Here is a 13642-nt window from a genome sequence, read left to right as displayed (position 1 = left end):
GGAAAACAAAGACTATTAAATCAAGAATTTGATATTAAATGAAAAAAATCTGTATGCTTGTTATTATGACATCAAATAAAACAGTATCAAATTAAGTACACTTCTGTGTTGGTGCCAGTTTCTAAGAAACTTTTCACACTCTGTGTATTAGAAAATTTTTAAATTTAGATTTGTCTTTCCTACTTTTTAAATTTTAAATTTATCTTTCAATAAAATATTGGTACCACTAGTTTGTTGGTTTTTGCTTTAATCTTGGCAAGATGAAAAGTTGGCAACCTTACATTTATTCCTTTAATTTGAAGGACATTTTATTTATCTGTTAAGTCTAGAAGTTAGAATATGCTTTATGCCTTAAAACCTGTGGCAGCCCAGTTTGGGACAGATTTCTATATATTTATTTGTTAGACTAAGCTTGTTAATGTTCCTTTTCAGAGTCTCTCTCTTTACTGATATTTTTTCTGCTTGAACTGTCAGTTTCTGATAGAAGTGTATTTCTCATTGGAGTTTACATTTCCTCAAATGGTCAGTTTTTACTAGAGATAATTTTTGAGATGTGGTATTAGGAGCATTCAGATTCTTGCATGTTACTTGTTCTTGGTGGATTATTCCTTTTAATGTTATATAATGTCTTTCTTATCCCCTCTATCATACTTCCTTTTCCTTCAATCTGATAATATTTGACTTTTAATATGTGCGATGGACCATTTGAATAAGCAGCTTTATTTCTACTGTCTGAATTTTATATTTTCTGAACCTTTTATTTTGCTGCCTTTTTTCCTTTGTTAGATTCCTAGTTTCCTGCATTTCTTTCTTTTTTCCCTCTGCTTTTGACTGGAAACCATAGATTGTTATTTCTATTCTTTTAGTGGCTGCTATTAAGCTTTTCAGTCACAACATTTATAACAAAACCATGAGTCTAACTCCAGCTTCCAGGATGAACCCAGTCTCTCACTGGGGAGCACTTTGAGCATTATTTCCCTTCTGTGGAGATATTTATCTTTTATTTGATCTCAACTATGTCTTTTGGTTTTCTCTTTTTTACAGGTGTCTTTTATGGCTGTATATTAAGAGTGGGAGAGAGCAAAGTACACCAACTCTATTGCAACGATTCTTCTGGCCCACTGATATGCATACCTGCACATAATATTCAGTCAATGTTTGTTAATTGATACGTATCTTATACATTTCTTCCTTCTGTTTTAGTTTTACTCACTTTACTCTTCTCAGCTTTATATGGAAAGGAAAGTGGAGGGAACAGTCCCACCCAAACCTGTGGAAGACCTTTTCATTGACTCCCCACATCAGACCTGATGGAGTATTCAGTGCTAAGAGAAGAAAGGAGGTGTCGAGAATGTAGTTAATCTGGGACAAAGCAGCTTTCGAGTCCTCCTGTGAATTGGTAATATTTATTAATAGTAATCTCATTGTTAGGCTGGTTCCATTTTGTTAGATTTGTTAACTCTTCTGCTCTGCCAACACGACAGATGCCAGTTGCTTTTGTGGGAACCAGGAGAGCTGTGCTATATGTAGCTGAGTTGTCATTGTGATTATGGTGACTGAGTTTGGGAAGCATTCCTCTTCTGCCTAGTGTTTGCTAGGACAGTCTGAGATGGTGCTAATTACAGGAGTGCCAGGCTGGAGATGAGGCTGGTGTTTGGGTCTGCCTCACTCACTGCTCCACAATCTTCCTTTTTTAGGAGGTTGAAGTTAGTTACGAAGAGAGAATTAAACCAGTAAACTTGTTAGTTCTTTATGCTGCAATATTGAGAATATTACATCTGTGACTAGGAAGTGATTTTTGAGTTTTTTTTTTTTTTAAACCATGGAAAAGAAACTAGCAGTCTGGGAATGATAATTAAGTATTGGTAGTTCAATAGACTGATGTCCTCATGGTCATTCTCAGGATTAGCTCTCTATCTTTAATTATCCACCCACTGTCTAAAAGCACCACATTTGTGTGTATATGTATGTATGCGTGTTTGGCTTTTGTTTTTTAAGTGGTTGGAGGTTGAGATGGGAGGAGAGCCCTCTGGATCTGTGATGTCAGTCTGTAAATCAGAGACTGCCTGTTGGTGTCTGCTTATATTGGGTTGAGTGTTTATTGTTAGATGAAGAATTGGAAACTTTTAATGGTAGATCTCTGAGGCAGCCCTTTGCTGTGTTGCCAGAGAGGAGAGATTTGTGTTCATTAGTGCTCCATGGTGATAAAAGGAATCTGGTAGAGCTCTTAAATTTGACTGTGGTGGCTTGTAGTTTTGACTTTTTTTTTTTTTTTTTTTAATAATTTCAGTTTGTATCTTTGAATTTCTAGTTTAGAAAACCTGAAGAAAGGTTTTCTGAACTAGAGACCCGGAGTTAAGAACCCTAGTAGGTGCAGATTTCAAAGAAGCCATTCGATACATCTTTCAGACCCCCTCTGGGTACACTGATGATAACGCTTCAGGTAATAAGCAAGGTTGCTGTGTAAAGCCCGCTTGGTTAGGCTGGCTTCATGGGAATAAAGATGCCCAGCAAGGTCTACTTATACTGTAGAAGGAAAATATTGAAATCGATTGCTGTCTCCTAAAAGTAGATTATTTTGAATCATAGTTAAATGTCTTTAATTTTTTCTACTTAGAGAAATAGAAATGCTGTTGCCATGTTACTTGGATTTAAAAAACTGCTGTAGATACATGTTGATGTAATTTTACGTAAAGTAAGATTGTTTATGCTGTTTCTCTTTTTAATCCTTGAAGTTGCTTAAACAGTAAGGAAATTGGAAAATCATTTTTGTTTAGATAAAGAAAAAAGGAAAGGCAGTTTGTCACTACTGAGCGTAGGCTTTCATGGGGGTAGAGATGAATAACACGTGGTCTCTATTTCTGGGAGTTTAGATATTAAATCAGTGTCCTCTGGTTCCCTAAAACCTTACTAGAAAGAATGGCCTGTTTGTGTTCCATGTTTAGTGTTTCCCAAACAGTGCTCACTTCAGTTTGGAAAACACAGGATTAAGCATAGTTAATCAGGTTTCTTTATTTTAGGACTTACCAGAGTCTAATAGAGATATGTGAATTATGAATTTCTAAGAAGGGACTTTCCTAAGCAACATTTCCAAAACTTGAAATAGTAGGGTTCTACATGGGCTATTAATCTTGGGACTGTTTTAAGCAATGCTTACATGTATTTGTGGTATCTTAGAGTAGTGATTTCCAAACTTATTTTATCATCAGCATCACTTTGGGTTTCTTAGACACTTTTTTTTTTTTTTTCAATTTTGAGTTGATAAAAATGTTTATGTGATTTAAATTTAACCAAGTATACATGGCACTCAGTGAAAAACTTCCCTTCCTGCTCTGTTTCCTAGCTGCCTACTTCCTTTCCTCACAGATGACTAATGTTATTCCTTCCAGAGATATTTTATGAATGTGTCATAATTTATTTAGCTAGAACATAAATTACTGAGTCTTGTATTTGGAGATTTCTGACTTAGTTTGGGTGGGGTCTGGTACTATGTCTTTTAAAATGTTCCTTAGAGATTGGATGATTAGCCAGGTTTAGATGTTATTATTTTAGGTGGTACACATTACTTTTGCATGTGACATATTTTCCAATTCTTAAAACAACTCTGAAGCAGCTATGGTAGGCACCATTTCTGGCAGAGGTGGAAACATGAGAGCAAAATTTTGAATGACCTGCTCAAGGTCATGCTCCTCTTTTAATGGTGGAGCAGAGAATCAAAAACAAAAAAAAGCAGGGCTTTTTTTGGTATCTAGGTAGGACTTGGGTTGGCACTGATTTTGCCTTTTCATGGCTTCAATGCAGATGTTTGGCTAAACAACCCCCCCAAAAAACCCAAACAAATAAAAAAATAATATAAGTATTTATATCCAATTCTTCTTATTTTGGCACAGCATTAAAATATTAAAATATTTTGCTGCATTACTTGCCAAAAGATAGCTAGGAATTAGACTTTCTCTAGTTTGGTTTTAAGGCGCTTAACCAGTTAGACTCAGGTTATCAATTTGAGGCAGTTATATTCAGGTGAGTTGCACACAGACTTTTATCTGTACTTTTACTTCCTGATGGCTCACCTTCTCTCTTCCCTTTGTTTCCAGCTTCCTTTTGGCCCCTTCAGTACATTCCTTTATACCAACCAGAATTACACTGTGGAAGAGGGAAAGATGGAGGGAGAAAGAAGACTGTTGGCTAAGTGGAGGGATTAGGAGAAGAGCCCTGGCTTACAGTACCAAGTGGTTTTCCTGTCTGGTAAACTCTTTCTGGGGATGATTCTCAAAGAGTTTAGACAAATTCTTCAGAGTAATGTAAGACCATGTGAATTAGGGTAGAGCCTCCATAGGTTTATTTTGTAGGACAGTATTCCTTAGTGTGTTTTTAAATACCTAGTCTCATACTGTTGTTCTCATAGCAGAAAAGCTAAAATCTTTTTAAGAACAACTATGAAAGGAATTTAAAAAGCTATGAATTCATCATTTTGAAGCAGCGTAGGACTTAGCGCAGGAATATGTATGTCTACTCATTTGTTCAGCCACCCATTCATCAGCGCACAGAAGGGTTTTACTATGTGTCGGGTTCTGGGGGTTTAGAAATTAGTGAAAACATGGTTCTTGCCTTTGTAGAGTTTCAGGCTTGGACAAGGAAATGGCAATCCACTCCAGTATTCTTGCCTAGAGAATTCCATGGACAGAGGAGCCTGGCAAGCTACAGTCCATGGGGTCGAAAAGAGTCGGACACAACTGAGTGACTAACACACAGGCTGTTCAGTTCAGTTCACTCAGTTGTGTCCGACTCTTTGCGACCCCACAGACTGCAGCACACCAGGCTTCCCTGTCCATCACCAACTCCCAGAGCTTACTCAAACTCATGCCTGTCAAGTCAGTGATGCCATCCAATCATCTCATCCTCTGTCGTCCCCTTCTCCTCCCACCTTCAATCTTTTTTCCAGCATCAGGGTCTTTTCAAGAGAGTCAGTTCTTCGCATCAGGTGGCCAAAGTATTGGAGTTTCAGCTTCAACATCAGTCCTTCCAATGAATATTCAGGACTGATTTCCTTTAGGATGGACTGGTTGGATATCCTTGCAGTCCAAGGGACTCTCAAGAGTCTTCTCCAACACCACAGTTCACAAGCATCAATTCTTCGGTGCTCAGCTTTCTTTATAGTCCAACTCTCACATCCGTACATGACTACTGGAAAAACCATAGCTTTGACTAGACGGACCTTTGTCTGCATAGTAATGTCTGTGCTTTTTAATGTGCTGTCTAGATTGGTCATAACTTTTCTTCCAAGGAGCAAGTGTCTTTTAATTTCTTGGCTGCAGTCACCATCTGCAGTGATTCTGGAGCCAAAAAAAATAAAGTCTGTCACTGTTTCTATTGTTTCCCCATCTATTTGCCATGAAGTGATGGGACCGGATGCCATGATCTTAGTTTTCTGAATGTTGAGCTTTAAGCCAACTTTTTCACTCTCCTCTTTCACTTTCATCAAGAGGCTCTTTAGTTCTTTACTTTCTGCCATAAGGGTGGTGTCATCTGCGTATCTGAGGTTATTGATATTTCCTCCTGGCAATGTTGATTCCAGCTTGTGCTTCATCCAGTCCAACGTTTCTCATGATGTATTCTGCATGTAACACATAGGCTGGGAAAGAGACAGATATTTCACCAAACAAGTAGTTCTACAGTATAAGTACAGGGGAGGAAGTATGCCCCAGGGGGGTCAGAAAAATACCTAGTATAGCCTGGAGTGAAAGATGAGTTAAGGTTTCCCATGGGTTCTTTCAGCCAACCCTTGAGGGATTAGTAGCTAGCTATAGAGGTGTAGAGAGCAGTGGAGTATAGTTTATTCTAGACTGAAGGGAATGGGTGTGTACAAAAAAATAAAGTAAGGAGCTCTCTGGTGGTCTAGTGGTTGGGATTCTGCACTTCTGCTGTTGTGGCCTGGGTTCGATCTCTGGTCGGGGAACTCTCATAAGTTACATAGTGTGCCAAAAGGAAAGAGAAAAATAGAGTAGTTTGTGAATATAATCTAGTTAGGAACTTGGGAGAGCGTAGTGATATCTGGAGTATGCTCTGGAAGGGTTAGGAGATGAGACTGGAAGTAGTAGGGGATCTTGTGAAATAAAAGCCCAGGCACAGGATAGAAAGAGTTACAGTGTGCCTACAGATTTCTGGTTCCAGGAATTCCCAGACTTAGTTGTCATTCCCTGGTTCTTCGGGTTCCTACCAGATCTCCAGATTCAAATTGGGCCTTGTTTAATTTGGCAACTGGTTCAAGTTAGAAGTTGGCTGATTTGAAGCAGCAATCTATAGAGCAACCTATCCAAGGATGAAAAATATATTTCAGTGATAATGATAATGGCTGCCATTTATTGAGCATTTAAGTGCTTGGCTCTTTCCAGGGTACATTACAAAATTACTTTTAATCCTTACAGCAGCACTACCAAACAAGTGGTTGATCTTCATTTAACAGAGCAAGAAACCTTCCATGCTCCGGGAGGTTAAAGTAAGCTTGCCCAGGGTTGCAGAACCAGTTAACAGAAGAGATGGAATTGAACCCAGGTTGGTTTATCTGACAGCCCCTTCTTTCCCTACCACCATGCTGCCCCTCAGGACTGCAGGATGGCTCCTGGGGCAGATGGAATGGCAACTCAAGAATGTCCAGTGACCGTTTCAGAGGCAATAAAACTACTATTTCATCTAATGTTAAAAGGACAACAAGAAACCATCCCATTATCTGTCATTTAAAGAAGCTTTCCTGGGGCACTCTTTTTGCCCCCTTCTGATGTCTATGTCAGAAGCTTTCTGTATCCCTTTTATACTTTAATAAACTCTATTGCACACAAAAAACAAAAGAAGCTTTCCTGAATCTAATGGCATCAGGATCCTTGGTCAGGAACCTAACCTCCTGATAAGTCTTGTTTTGTGGAAAAGTCAGATTTAATCATAGGTATATAGCTCTGTTTGAAAAACGGAGTACCTTGCCGAACAGTAGTATTTGTACTATGAAGTGCATTAGTTATCTCATGAGACATTGGATTTGTATATGGAGTTAAAATGGGGTTTGTAACAATTCGAATACATTATATGCATTTGGCAGATACTTTATTGAATGATGTTGCAGTTATTCAGAATGTGGATATGGCCTAAGGTTGAAGAAAAACCAAGACTTTTCTCTTAAAATTTTGGCTCGATGCTACATTTTTGGGACAGAGCACTAAAGAAGTCTTCTTACTCTGTTAGCATGCAAGTTAACACAAATTTGACTCTTGTATGTATGTATAGTGTTACTGTTAAGAAATTGAAATTAGATGAGACAAATTCACAGGAAATTATAAAGAAGAATTAATGTGTAAAGGCCAAATCTTTTATCTTCTACCAAATTTCTTGTCCATTTGGCATGTGTATTTCCCTTTTCCTGTTTTGAATGGAGCTGAAAATAACATGGATGGTTTTGTTTTAAAGGAAAATGACTCATTTTCTTGTGCTAGTTTCTCAGAGATGTGTTTATCTTTTGAATGGCACGGTAGTTTGGGATTTTGGTCTCCTTTTCATTTTATTATGAAAAATGTTATTTATGGCACTATATAGGAATTTCTAACTAGAATATTTTCCTATGTTAAGGGAAGAAATTATTTGTAAGTATAATGTCTTTTTCTCTGTTGTAGTTGCAGAGTATTTCTATAACATGGGATTTTCTCATCTTAGTTGTATAGAAATGTTTGAGCAGTTTCAACTGAAAACCATTTTAGGAGTAAGAATTAAATTTCCCACTTAAAATTTGTATCATTTTCTGTGTTTATCTAGAAACTTCTATTTTGGGGGAAGGGGGTCTTGAATGTATCTTGAGGCTGAATGTCTTGTGTTTATTTATTTAAGGTAAAATGAACACATTATATAAATGCATTTGTTTTCTCCATAAGCACAAAGTGTATAGAAATCCTACCTATAACTGGTTGCTTGGGAAGCTGACAGATGGGTTTTTTCCCCTCTATAAAAGCCATCATTTGGGTGATTTGGAGTCTTTTAAAAGTCAGGGGCCTTCCCTGGTGGTCTAGTGGCTAAAACTGCTCCCAGTGCAGGGGGCCTGGGTTCAATCCCTGGTCACGGAACTAGATCCCATGTGCACAACTAAGATCCGGTGCGGCCAAATAAATAAATTAAAAAAAAAAAAAAAAGGTTAGGTGTTTGCTACCTGGCACTATTTTCTTTGGTAGGCAAAAAAGTGACAAAAGTCAATTCAAATCTAAAGAAAATGTGGCTAAGACTTATGTCTAAGCAAAGATATATTGTGGATCAAAGTACAAGCTGAGATTTGCATTATAAAACTGAACAGATTACTCTTCACAAGGAAATACCCTCTTTTAGAGGGTGGGAGGAATAATCTGTATCAGTAGTCTCAAATGCAAATGCCTCCGGGTGCTAGGCAGGTAAGGGCACTTTTCTTTACCACTAGTCAATAGAAGCTTGGTTGTTGGATCTCATTTTTCAAGAGAAACCAAAAATCTGAATATCTGTCTGAAATTTTCCAGTTTTACATGTTGGCCAAGTTCTTTAACAGTCTTTTAAAAATTTAAAATGCCATGTGATTCAATATGATGTGTACACCTGTAGGCTGGCAGTTTGTGACTTAGACTTAAAGACTTCCCCCTCCCTACCACTTTTACTGATTGACTATAGCTTTTGCATGTAGATCTTAGAAGTTCTTTCTGATCCTTGCCTCTGCTGCCTCGCAGTCCCCTATTGAAATAAGCATTTAGTACTCATGAGAAGTTTAATGCTATCAGGGAGGCAGGGTTACATTTTTCATATGCTTGATGCTGCATTACTGTATCATTTTACATCTAGAGAATCATGCATGGATACATTTATTCTGAGTGCAAAATAGACCAGTGGATTTTTAAAAATTAATTGATTGATTAATTTTTGGCTCTGCTGGGTCTTTGTTGCTGCACGGGCTTTTCTCTAGTTGCGGCAATCAGGGGCTACTCTCTAGTTGCAGTGCACGGGCTTCTCATTATATTAGCTTCTCGTTGTGGAGCACGGGCTCTAGGGTACTGGCTTCAGTAGTTGTGGCTCGCGGGCTTAATTGCTCTGCAGCATGTGGGATATTCCCAGATCAGGGATGGAACCCGTGTCCCCTGCATTGGCAGGTGGGTTCTTTACCATTGAGCCACCGGGAAGCCTGGATTTTAGTTTTAACAGTATTAAGAGTTCATAAATAGTGTTTCAGACCCTCCATTGTAACCAGCCTTTTAGAAACCATCACTTGTTGAGTTTTGGTGTAGTGATTTTTTTCTTCTCTGTATGTATTGTCTAAATATCTGTACTGTTTCTGTCATTATCCACCCCCGCCACCCCCAATTCCTGAGAAATTCTGAAGCTAGGAACGCATGATCAGGGTTAAATTCAGATAGAAGCAGTCCAGAACGAATTTTTTAAAACTGTGTCTGAAAATTGAATGTCTTGAAGTCACATTTCAGACATACAGCAAGAGAGTCTTTCATAATCACAGAGATGAAGGGGATCACCCCTAAAGTGCTGATGCTTCTTGTTTGGGCCAAGGCAACCCTAAATCCTCTAAGCTCTTCTCAGGCCCACAGGTCAAGGTAGCTCCTAATATTTTAAGTCACAACACAGTGGGCAGGTAGGCTGAAAGACTTCATCTCCTTCACCCATAAACAAATCCACAGTGCAGCAGCAGGAGGAGGAGACTCAGTTCTCTCTTCCGTCTTAACACCCAAGACTCCCTCAAGGGGCTCCCCTTGAGCAGGTGGCCTGCTCCAGGACTGTGTGAAAAGGGACTTGGGGTTGGGATACCCACTGTACTGGATTGAAGAAGCTAACTCCAGGCTTTCAGTTTGCTGGTGGGGGTGGGAATGTACTTACTAAATGCTGGCACAAGTAAATGACCGTCTCAAAGTGCTCTCTGCACCTTTGCCAAAAGTACATTCTTGTCTCCCAGTTACAGTCCTGCTGCCAGGCAGGACCACCATGTAATAGCTTGAATTCATTGTTATTGTTGATAATGTGAACAGTTGGCATGGAAGGAAGCATTTCAGAGGTGGCAGTGTATATGGTGTGGTGCAATAGTTGTATAAAAGAACTGTGTTTTGAAGGGACTCCCTATACTCAGGAAAGTGTGTGATGATACAGTGCAAAGACTATGTTCTGTGGTTGGAGGAGGGTTTGACTCCTCTCTCTGCCTTCAATCTAGTAACATAGCCATTGCTCCAAAAGAAGAAAAGAAAAAAAGCACGCTTTGCTTCTTGCATTTTAAGCTTTAGAGTTTGCTTTTGGAGAAATGCCAGAAATATTCCTACAGTATTTCTTCTTCTACAGAAAGATAATCCGGGTGCATTTAAGTTTTGGCAGTACCTGCCTTCTCTGACGTGGATGACAGGTGTTCTTTAAAACATTTTCTGTAGGAATCTTATGATTTAGTGTTGTAAGTAGCCTTTCACTGACTCACTGTTGTTTCTTCATATGGATTATTAAGCCCTATATTCCAAAATAAAATTATATGGATAGGTAAAAGTTCTATTTCCGTGAATGGATATCTAGAGAGTGGAGTGAGGTCACTTTAAAGGTAGTTTGCTAATATGATTATTGGGTAACTGGTGAATTATCAGTTGTTTTCACTGTGTTAACTGGTCTGTTAATGAGTTAATAATGGGCAACTGTCCTAAAAAAATCTGTATATTCACACTTTTCTTGCTTGTTCTATTGAGGTGGAAGACCTGAGGAGTAGTTTTGTTTAGTTTAAGATCAAGAATCTTTTCTGCTCCTGAAATGTATTGTAACAAGTATTATTGTACATTTTTCACTGTTGGAAAGAAATGGAAGAGTGGGGAAATACTTGGTAAATTTTATCTCTTCTTTGCTTAAAGTCTGAAGCCAGTTTAGATTGAAATACAAATGACTGTAGAATGTCAAGTAGACCACAAAGGGTCTTGTATGAGGAAGAAGCTGTAGGTTTATGTAGGAAGAAAATTAGAGCTACCAGAAAAATTCATGGAGAGGAGGTAGTGTTTGAGCTGGGCCTGAAGAAGTAAGAATGAGACTAGAGGAAATGTACGGGTGGCAGAAGAATTATGCCACTTTCTACCATTAAAGTGAGTACTGATAAACGTGAAACATGAACAGGTATACCTGGTCTTACAGTTCCAGGTAAAGGAAAAACATCATCTTGTAGAAGGTGGACTGAGGGAAATATATGCTAGAGAATTGGAGCCTTTTAGGGGTCCAGATACACCTAAATTTTTTACATTTAGAAATGTAACTAGGAATCTAGCAGGTTTCATTCGGTTTGGGGTTATGGAACAGGTGGCAGGGGATTCAAGATTAGGGCAGAGAATTATAAAACTGAAGACCCTACATTAAGTGCTACTGTCGGTTGCAGGTCATTGAAATTATAATGTTAAATTTGGGGGAGATGAGACTGAAATTGTAGGGAATTTCAAGGGCAACTATAAATATGTTACCTTCTAGCTGGTGCTGTTATACTTATTTCTCTTTTAATACTGGTTTGCTGTTACCTTACCTTGGTGCTTGAAAAATTTCCAGCCTGTGGATCTGTAAATCTGCTTATAAATAGAATAGATTATTGACTCAGAATACAGAATAAATCTTTGGTGTTGGAGTACCAGGGATTGTCAGAAACATACTGCTAACCTATCCATTGTGTGTTATAGCCACCTCACAAAGACTTTCCTGACTGTCTCCAAGTGAGATTAAATGCTGAGTTATGAGGTTATTTTGTAATGTTATGCTGTGTTCTTAAAATTGTTTCCCATCACAATCACATGTAAAGATTTATTCTGGAATGGAATTTGGTGAACTCTAAGGTGGGCTTCCCTGGTGGCTCAGCAGTAAAGACTCTGCCTGCAATGCAGGAGATACGGTTTTGATCCCTGGGTTCAGAAGATTCCTTGGAGAAGGAAATGGCATCCTGCTCTAGTATTCTTGACGGGGAAATCCCATGGACAGGGGAACCTGGCGGGCTACAGTCCATGGGGTTGCAAGAGTCATACTCGACTTAGCAACTACACTACCCCCACCAGGGTGGCTTATCTTTTCTTTTAAAAACAGAAAACTTGTGTTAATATTACAGTGGGAAGAAATACAGTTAATAATCAATGCAAACAAATAGAGGAAACAATAGAATGGGAAAGACTAGAGATCTCTTCAAGAAAATTAGAGATACCAAGGGAACATTTCATGCAAAGATGGGCTCAATAAAGGACAGAAATGGTATGGACCTGACAGAAGCAGAAGATATTAAGAAGAGGTGGCAAGAATACACAGAAGAACTGTACAAAAAAAATCTTCACGACCCAGATAATCACGATGGTGTGATCACTCACCTAGAGCCAGACATCCTGGAATGTGAAGTCACTACCTACAAAGCTAGTGGAGGTGATGGAATCCCAGTTGAGCTATTTCAAATCCTAAAAGATGATGCCTTTAAAGTGCTGCACTCAATATGTCAGGAAATTTGGAAAACTCAGCAGTGGCCACAGGACTGGAAAAGGTCAGTTTTCATTCCAATCCCAAAGAAAGGCAATGCCAAAGAATGCTCAAACTACCGCACAATTGCACTCATCTCACATGCTAGTAAAGTAATGCTCAAAATTCTCCAAGCCAGGCTTTAGCAATACGTGAACCGTGAACTTCCAGAAGTTCAAGCTGGTTTTAGAAAAGGCAGAGGAACCAGAGATCAAATTGCCAACATCCTCTGGATCACTGAAAAAGCAAGAGAGGTACAGAAAAACATCTATTTCTGCTTTATTGACTATGCCAAAGCCTTTGACTGTGTGGATCACAATAAACTGTGGAAAATTCTGAAAGAGATGGGAATACCAGACCACCTGACGTACCTCTTGAGAAACCTGTATGCAGGTCAGGAAGCAACAGTTAGAACTGGACATGGAACAACAGACTGGTTCCAAATAGGAAAAGGAGTCCGTCAAGGCTGTATATTGTCACCCTGCTTATTTAACTTATATGCAGAGTACATCATGAGAAACGCTGGGCTGGAGGAAGCACAAGCTGGAATCAAGATTGCCGGGAGAAATATCAATAACCTCAGACATGCAGATGACACCACCCTTATGGCAGAGAGCGAAGAAGAACTAAAGAGCCTCGATGAAAGTGAGAGAGGAGAGAGAAAAAGTTGGCTTAAAGGTCAACATTCAGAAAACTAAGATCATGGCATCAGGTCCCTTCACTTCATGGCAAATAGATGGGGAAACAGTGGAAACAGTGGCAGACTTTATTTTCTTGGGCTCCAAAATCACTGCAGATGGTGATTGCAGCCATGCAGTTAAAAGATGCTTGCTCCTTGGAAGGAAAGTTATGACCAACCTAGACAGCATATTAAAAAGCAGAGGCATTACTTTGCCAACAAAGGTCCATCTAGTCAAAGCTATAGTTTTCCAGTAGTCATGTATAGATGTGAGAGTTGGACTATAAAGAAAGCTGAGCGCTGAGGAGTTGATGTTTTTGAACTGTGGTGTTGAAGAAGACTCTTGAGAGTCCCTTGGACTGCAAGGAGATCTAGCCAGTCCATTCTAAAGGGGATTAGTCCTGGGTGTTCATTGGAAGGACTGATGTTGAAGCTGAAACTCCAATACTTTGGCCACCTGATGCG

General features: G+C 39.0%; 1 protein-coding gene and 1 long non-coding RNA gene across 18 annotated transcripts in view; both read left to right on the top strand.

Annotated features, from left to right (window-relative positions):
- Positions 1-13642, top strand: part of UBR5 (ubiquitin protein ligase E3 component n-recognin 5) — a 151456-nt gene that overhangs the window by 27855 nt on the left and 109959 nt on the right. For 2 of the 17 annotated variants that reach the window (XM_081503497.1, XM_081503489.1), the window contains exon 1: positions 10654-10852. The exons of 13 other annotated variants lie outside the window; for them this stretch is intronic. In XM_081503497.1, coding sequence (XP_081359623.1) covers positions 10830-10852 — 23 coding nt within the window. In that variant the 5' untranslated portion in view covers positions 10654-10829. Of the gene's footprint in view, positions 1-10653; positions 10853-13642 lie in introns of those variants that run through there. 2 more of the 17 variants (XM_081503498.1, XM_081503493.1) reach the window with 1 other exon arrangement.
- On the top strand, positions 3087-8168 carry LOC145511048 (uncharacterized). The gene is made up of 2 exons (XR_014057464.1): positions 3087-4703; positions 4776-8168. It is a non-coding gene; the product is annotated as an uncharacterized LOC145511048 (long non-coding RNA).

The sequence above is a fragment of the Giraffa tippelskirchi genome, chromosome 6 (genome assembly GCF_054371585.1).
Source record: "Giraffa tippelskirchi isolate mGirTip1 chromosome 6, T2T-mGirTip1v1.2.pri, whole genome shotgun sequence".
Taxonomy (NCBI): Eukaryota; Metazoa; Chordata; class Mammalia; order Artiodactyla; family Giraffidae; genus Giraffa; species Giraffa tippelskirchi.
The sequence above is the reverse complement of the archived record's forward strand: the minus strand, read 5'-3'. Positions and strand labels throughout refer to the sequence as shown.